Below are 7,256 nucleotides of genomic sequence, written 5' to 3' on the forward strand. Positions count from 1 at the left end.
CTACTTCTGGGGGGGGGGAGAGAGGCTGGAGATTGAGCTCACTCACCAGTGGCATGATTTAATCAATCATGCCCATGTAGTAAAACTTTGATAAAAACTCTGGAGCTTAGAGTTGGTGAACACATCGATGTGCCAGGAGGTTGGTGCACCCCAATCCCATGCAGATAGACACTCTGCACCCCCCAAGCCTCAATCTAATCCTACATGCCTCTTCATCTGGCTGTTCCTGATCTGTATCCTTTATGGTGAAAGAATAATCATAAGGAAAGTGCATTCAGTGACTTCTGCAAGTCATCACAGCAAATTACTGAACTGAAGGGGTCATGGGAACCCCCAAATCCCCCATGCATGCTCAACTCCTATTCCTGTCTCCTATTCCTGTCTCCTATTCCTGTCCCAGGGCTGGCCGCACCTCTGGAGGGTGTCAGACCCGGAGATCCGGCTGGTGTCCCCACAGCCAGGTGGGGAGGCTGCTGCCGACCCAGAGGTGCCACCATGGCCTCGTACTGTTGCTGGAGGTTGCCTCCAGCTTGGTGAGCCTAGCTTGGCTTTCTGTGTACACAGGCTCATCACCACAGGGGATTGTCTTGCTGGCCCAGGAGCTCCTAGGGCGAGGCACGCATTTGCCTTGTGCATCCTGCAGAAACCCAGGGCAGTCGGACAAATAGACAGAGAGACATGAAGCAGAGTGAATTTTTTATTAGCAGCAGGTAGGAGGCATCATGTGCTCTCTGGATCCAAGAGAGAAAGTTCTTGCTGAGCAGACTTGGGTTGGTCACTCCTGGTAGCGAAGTGCTCCCTTGGAAAGCCCCTCACTGAAGGGGGTCCTCTGTAGAGGGACACGAAGGCCTCATGTGGGGTGTGGCGCTCGGCCATGGTGGGGCAGGGGAGGGAGGGAGGTCACTTACTGTAGTTCATATGCTAATGTGTTCACGCCCACTGGCCCAGGACCTGCACCTCCTAAGAAGTTGGTGGGCAGCACCTTTCTGGTTGTGCCGGAGATCCGGCTGGTGTCCCCACAGCCAGGTGGGGAGGCTGCTGCCGACCCAGAGGTGCCACCATGGCCTCGTACTGTTGCTGGAGGTTGCCTCCAGCTTGGTGAGCCTAGCTTGGCTTTCTGTGTACACAGGCTCATCACCACAGGGGATTGTCTTGCTGGCCCAGGAGCTCCTAGGGCGAGGCACGCATTTGCCTTGTGCATCCTGCAGAAACCCAGGGCAGTCGGACAAATAGACAGAGAGACATGAAGCAGAGTGAATTTTTTATTAGCAGCAGGTAGGAGGCATCATGTGCTCTCTGGATCCAAGAGAGAAAGTTCTTGCTGAGCAGACTTGGGTTGGTCACTCCTGGTAGCGAAGTGCTCCCTTGGAAAGCCCCTCACTGAAGGGGGTCCTCTGTAGAGGGACACGAAGGCCTCATGTGGGGTGTGGCGCTCGGCCATGGTGGGGCAGGGGAGGGAGGGAGGTCACTTACTGTAGTTCATATGCTAATGTGTTCACGCCCACTGGCCCAGGACCTGCACCTCCTAAGAAGTTGGTGGGCAGCACCTTTCTGGTTGTGCAGGTGAGCAGGTGGGGCTCTGCACACCACCACCCCAGCCCTCACCACTGCCTGCGTGGGTCACCTGCTAAAGGGAGGTCCAGCTCACAGGTGGCCATGGGCAGTTAGCCCGGAACTCATGTCTCAGGCTCCTAACCTGGAAGTCTTCTAATACTTGGAAGCTGAGCTGCTCCACAGGTTTGAATGGCAAAGCCACAGACTCTGCACGCAGGCCCAGCAGGACCAAATCCCACCAGTGACTGGCTCCGAGCCCTTGGTCAGTCTCTGTGCCTTCCTGAGCCTCTTCACTCACAACACCCACTCCTTATCTGAGTGGCCACCTCAAGTGCCCACAGAGGCCTGCAGCCTGGGGTTGGCAGGTACAGCTCCTCCAAAGCCCCGCTGAGGCCTGTGGCGCTGGACAGGGGGAGCTACGGAGGAAGAGTGTCAGGGGAGGGGGCCTCCGGAATGCATACCTAGGATGGGGTCCAGACACCTCATGGCACACTGGCTGAAGCAGCACTTTCTGTTGTCTGTACATTGGTCATCTCTGGAGCACTCACTCTGCTCCTTACAGGGCTGCGAGATCATCAGGGCCTGCATCTGGGGGCAGCGGCCAGCCTTGGGGGCAGATACTAGGGGAGAGACGGGCCAGCCCTTCATCACCCAAAGCCCTTTTACGCTCACCAGCCTCCTCAGATCCCTTACCCCAATACTCCCTTTTTTTAAATAGGGAAGTTGAGCCACATGGGACCCCCTTTTGTTGGTCTTGGGGCAGGACTCTCCCTTGGACCCTTGCTGCCTAGAACCCTCAGGGACCTCAGGGACAGAGGTGGGCGAGCCCCAGCTGGCCTTGGCAGGTTCTGGCAGGTGAGTGGGGCCCACACAGGCCAAGTGGATAGGCTGGTGCATGGCCACTAAGAGGGTGGTCTGAGGTGACCAGCTTTAAGTGGACCCTTGACAAAGCTGGTTCCTTCCTCCCCCATAGATGGGAGCCAGCGGCCCCTCTGCACCCCTTGGGTGATCTGTGGAGCTCAGGCCTGGTGGGGCATTACCGATGAGGGGGGTTTTGCAGGAGCGGCCGCAGGCACTGGGGCAGCACTTGGCATGGTTGAGACAGTCGTCATCGGTGCGGCAGGCTTGGACGCACAATGCCTCCTCCTCGGAGCTGGGCTCTGGGCACATGGCCTGCACTGCACACAGAACACAGGATGGGCAGGTGGGGGGGTGGCGCCCAGGGTCCCCTCAGGGGAAAGCAAGGTAGAGACATAGATGGGAAGAATGGGAGCCTGGCCCATTGCAGCCCAACCTGCCATTTCTTGGAAAGCAAAAAAAAAAAAAAAAAACCACCAAAAACATGATATGTGACAAAAGCACATGACGTCAGCTATGAAAATTAGGAAGCAAGGCCATAGGCCCACTGCAGGCGGTGGGAAGTTAAGATGCTGACCAGAAGTGACCAGGGCCTGAGGACAGCCCCTGCCCTGTTATCCCATCTCCCCCTTTCCTGCCATCCCTGGAGACCCTCCCAGGGTGAGCCTCCTCCGTTCCTCTTCTCCTCATTCTCTTTGCCAAGTGCGTCTTGGGGTGACACTGGGACTGGAGATCAGTCAGGGGGACCCTCCTAGGCATGTCCCTGGAGAGAGTTGAGCATCCCAGGCTTACCTGGCATGATGGGGGTCCGGGCCAGAGTGAGGGCCACCTCCAGGGCGAACAGGGCCAGTGCCAGGCTGAGGAGACAGCGCATGGTGACAGGTGGCAGTGGCGGGCAGGTGCAGATGGCAGCCTGAGGCCACAGGGTGCATTTAAAGGATGCTGCAGGAGGGAGGGCCCAGGCTGGCACTGCCCCATCTGGGTCTAGGAGCTTCCTCCTTGGACACGTGGAGAAGCCAGGCCCAGGCTTGGGAAGGTGGGGTGGCCACCACAACTGGGGTCGTATTTTTTAAATAAAAAAAAATCCTTAATGATGTCGATCCTTTTTCCCATTTTGAAAGTAATATATGTTTACCGTGGGAATAAAGAAAATTAAGGGCAGAAGAAATCAGAAATAGGATCCATTTTAAATGGTCGTGTAGGGGCCCTGCAGGGACAAAGTAAATGACATGTGCCAAAGTTGTGCACAGTCACGCAGGAAACAGAATAGGAGGCACATAGCAAGTACGGGGGCTTCTCACAGAGTAATTTATTTCTTTTGGGTTTTTTTTGTAGTTTTCTGAATTTTCTACCAAGAGAATGGCAGGCCTTGTGTTTATTAGCCAAACATTCCTTGCAGAGAATGTGGGGCATTGGATAGGGGAGGGGCGAGGCTCTGCATGGGAGTGTGGGGCTGTGGGTGGGGGTCCCTGTCTGTGCAGGGCGGCACTGGGAAGGCCTCTTCCCAGAAGGGGCTGTCCTGTGCCAAGTGAGCAGGCACCATGAGACAGGGGTGGGACGTACTGCCTGGGCAGAGTGCCCCTCTGCTCTGGGGGCATTTCCTTGATCCTCCTGCCCAGAGGGCCCAGACAGGGAGGGAGCTGTGGGGACTGTGCATGGAGCCGTCTGCAGTCTGCCCTGGAGACCCCATGGTGACTGTGTGCTTACCGACAGCCAGTGCCCAGCTCCTGGTCCAGGCTGTACTCCTGGCCAGTCGGGGACCCTTGCTGCTGGCTTTGGATGCAGAGCCCCTGAGAACTTCCCCTGGGGCCCTTGGGCTCTGCTACCAAACACTTGGATATTGCAGCCCAGAACACTCTTCCACTTCAACAGAAGCCAAGGTGTACCTCCTCTGTGTGCCCAGAGCACTGTGTGGCTCCGTCACGGCCCTTGCGCACCCCCCGTGCAGTTCTGGGCCTCATACCAGGCCCCTCCCGGGGTTTCCAGCACAGCTCTCAGGGAGTGGGTCTGCAGATACTGGCCATGGTGACTCGTCACCTCTTGGTCCCTCTCAAAGATTACAAAATGCTTCCCCACCAGCAATTTCACCTTGCTGGAAAGGAGGCTGTGCAGAGACCAGAGGGGAAGAACCAGAGCTCAGAGAAGTGAGGGGTGGCCGAGAGCATTGTCGCTCTCTGGCAGGCCCCCATGCCTTCTTCTCCCTGTTCTGCATCCCTTGCTGCCTACACCATGAGCGGGTTGGGCTGGGAGGTCTGAGTCCTCTCACATGGTGGGTCTGAAGGTGAGCTGACCCATGACAGGAACTCAGGCCCTCTGGTCTCAGCCACAGCTACACACTGTGAGTCCCCAGACCTGTCCCCATTGTCCTGTTTAGTGCCCTCCTCTCAGAGCCACGCTTCCTTCCCCAAATCTCCCATCTTTGCAGGGTGCCCCCAGGGCTGGCTATGCAATTTTTGGGGTACCTTGTTCAACAAACAAGAAAAAAGTGGTGGTAAAGTTGGTACAATACAAAGGTTATTTCTCTATTCCATAGTCTCTCTCTCTCTCCTTTCTATCTCGACTTGTCATGGTGCTTTTAACAATGCGTCAATCTAAGTAAATAAAAATTAAAATTTCGTGTTATTGGCATGGGTATTACCAGTCATCTTTATGTTGTGCAATGCCAGTTTAAATGCACACACAAGAGCAGTTAGGTCGTATGCAGAATCACCCAAATCACACATTTGTACTTTGTAGTTCGCATAGGCACATGTGTACAGCGGTGGAAATGCTGCACAGAACTAACTCAACTGGTTTTGCTTTGCTGATTTTTTTCCTCTTGTATTTTTTCTTTTCAGATCCATCTCTTGCTCTGAAGACACAGTATAAGCAGTTTTATTTTTTACAACACAGTGAACTGTGGATTGTGTGTGTCAGATTGAATGTTCCCTCCACTGCATCAAAACGCTGGAAACAACGGTGTGGCCAGATGCCTCCCTGAGGTCTGCTCGCCATCTTACGGTCATTCGTTTCTATATGCACTTTTATATTAATGAAGATAAAAAGTTGCATTCTTTATTTTTATTTTTTATTGAGATACAATTCATGTGCCATAAAACTCCCTCCTTTGAAGTGTATGCTCCATGGTTTTCAGTATATTCTCAGGATTGTGCAACTTCTACCTCTAATTCCAGAATATTTCCATCAACTGAAAAGAAACCCCGTGCCCACTAGCAGTGGTATTTCCTATTTCCCTCCGCCCCAGCCCCTGGCAACCACCGATCCACTTCCTTTCTCTAGGGATTTGCCTGTTCCGGACATTTTACATAAAAATAACCACACAGCCTGTCATGTCTGTGCTCTTTCACTGAGCATAGTGTTTTCAAGGTTCCTCCCTGCTGTAGCACGTGTCAGTGCTTCACCGCGTTAATGTACCATAATATTCCGGGATATGGATAGACATGCTTTGTGGATCATTTTTCACCGATGGGCACTGGGCTGCCCCACTGCAGGCGGCCGTGAGGGGTGCTGCTGTGAACACTCGCGATTTCACTCCTCCACACGCACACCTCCGCCCTTGGCTCGCTGACTGTCAGGAAGGTCCCTGGCCGCCCTTCCTCCCCCTGCCTTCTGTGCCTTCATTTGCAGCATAACTGGCTGGCTCTGTAGGGAAGAGGGCTGGTAGGGAAGGGCAGGGCAGGTTCCTTGGTCGCCTGTTTCTCAGAAGGTCATCGAGTTCTTCTGAGACTCCAGTTTGTTGGGAGCTGGGGCTCCCATCCATCTGCATCTTTTTTTTTTTTTTTTGTCTTTTTCCGTGTCCGGCAACGGATCGCAACCCTCAGTGTCGCCCCCGTACCGGACCGGGACCGGCAACGGGATTGCAACCCTCGGTGTTGCTCCCGCGCCTCGCTCAGCCAATGAGCGGGAACCGGTCTGTATGTGGGATCTGAACCCTCGGGCGGGAGCGCTGCCGCGCTTCCCAAGCGGCGCACTATCCAGTGCGCCACCGGGCCGGCCCCATCTGCATCTTGTTGGGACTCTGTGCACAGGGGGTGGCCAGGCCCTGGGGGACACGTGAGTCACATGCGTGTGTGTTGCAGCTCTGACGTGCATGCCCTACTGTCCTGCCCGACTTCACTTACAAGCACACATTCAGAGGCGAGTTTATTAAACATTTTCATATGGTGTCAGCAGAGTGTTAAATTGAGCTTGGACCCACATGACTGCACTGGTCACTGGCACGAAGTGATCACCCTGGAACCCCTGGTCCTTGAGCTCTCTAGGCCGCCACTGTGGCCCCTTTCCCCAGCTCAGCGGTGAGCCCTGCTGCAGCCTCTTGCCCTTCTGCTGGCTTGGCTCAGCCTTTCCTGGTCCATACCTCTGTCCTCACGCCTCTTGGGGGGTCCAGGCCATGCCCTCCCCTCTTCCCCCGACGCAACCCACTGCCCAGCCAGAAGCCATCTCCTGGCATGTCCACTCTGTGGACCCCCTGAGCTGCTGCGGCCAGAGTCGCTGTGCCCGGCCCCGGCTGCAGGAGCCCCATCTCCGGCCCACCAGCTCCTCCCTATTTCTGTCAGGGGCTCTCCTATGACTTTCACTCGCTCTCAGGGGACTGGATCCACTTCGCGGAGAAGACTGAAGCTGTTTGAAAGGCCATGCTGACCCCCAGCCACATTGGAAGTCCTGTATAACTTCGTATAATGTATGCTATACGAAGTTATGCCTCTGTGCACAGGGGGTGGCCAGGCCCTGGGGGACACGTGAGTCACATGCGTGTGTGTTGCAGCTCTGACGTGCATGCCCTACTGTCCTGCCCAACTTCACTTACAAGCACACATTCAGAGACGAGTTTATTAAACATTTTC

The 7,256-nt window shown here is 55.0% G+C and overlaps 1 protein-coding gene across 1 annotated transcript; it reads right to left on the reverse strand.

Annotated features, from left to right (window-relative positions):
* Window positions 1–1,881: 1,881 nt before the first annotated feature.
* On the reverse strand, window positions 1,882–3,286 carry LOC103589745 (whey acidic protein-like). The gene is made up of 4 exons (XM_008571787.1): window positions 3,205–3,286; window positions 2,595–2,732; window positions 2,016–2,174; window positions 1,882–1,970 (listed from the first exon to the last, which is right to left on the reverse strand). The coding sequence occupies exons 1-4, from the start codon at window positions 3,284–3,286 to the stop codon at window positions 1,882–1,884; spliced, it is 468 nt and encodes a 155-aa protein (XP_008570009.1).
* Window positions 3,287–7,256: the final 3,970 nt, after the last annotated feature.

Source organism: Galeopterus variegatus, unplaced genomic scaffold (genome assembly GCF_000696425.1).
Source record: "Galeopterus variegatus unplaced genomic scaffold, G_variegatus-3.0.2 Scaffold718, whole genome shotgun sequence".
NCBI classification, from domain to species: Eukaryota; Metazoa; Chordata; class Mammalia; order Dermoptera; family Cynocephalidae; genus Galeopterus; species Galeopterus variegatus.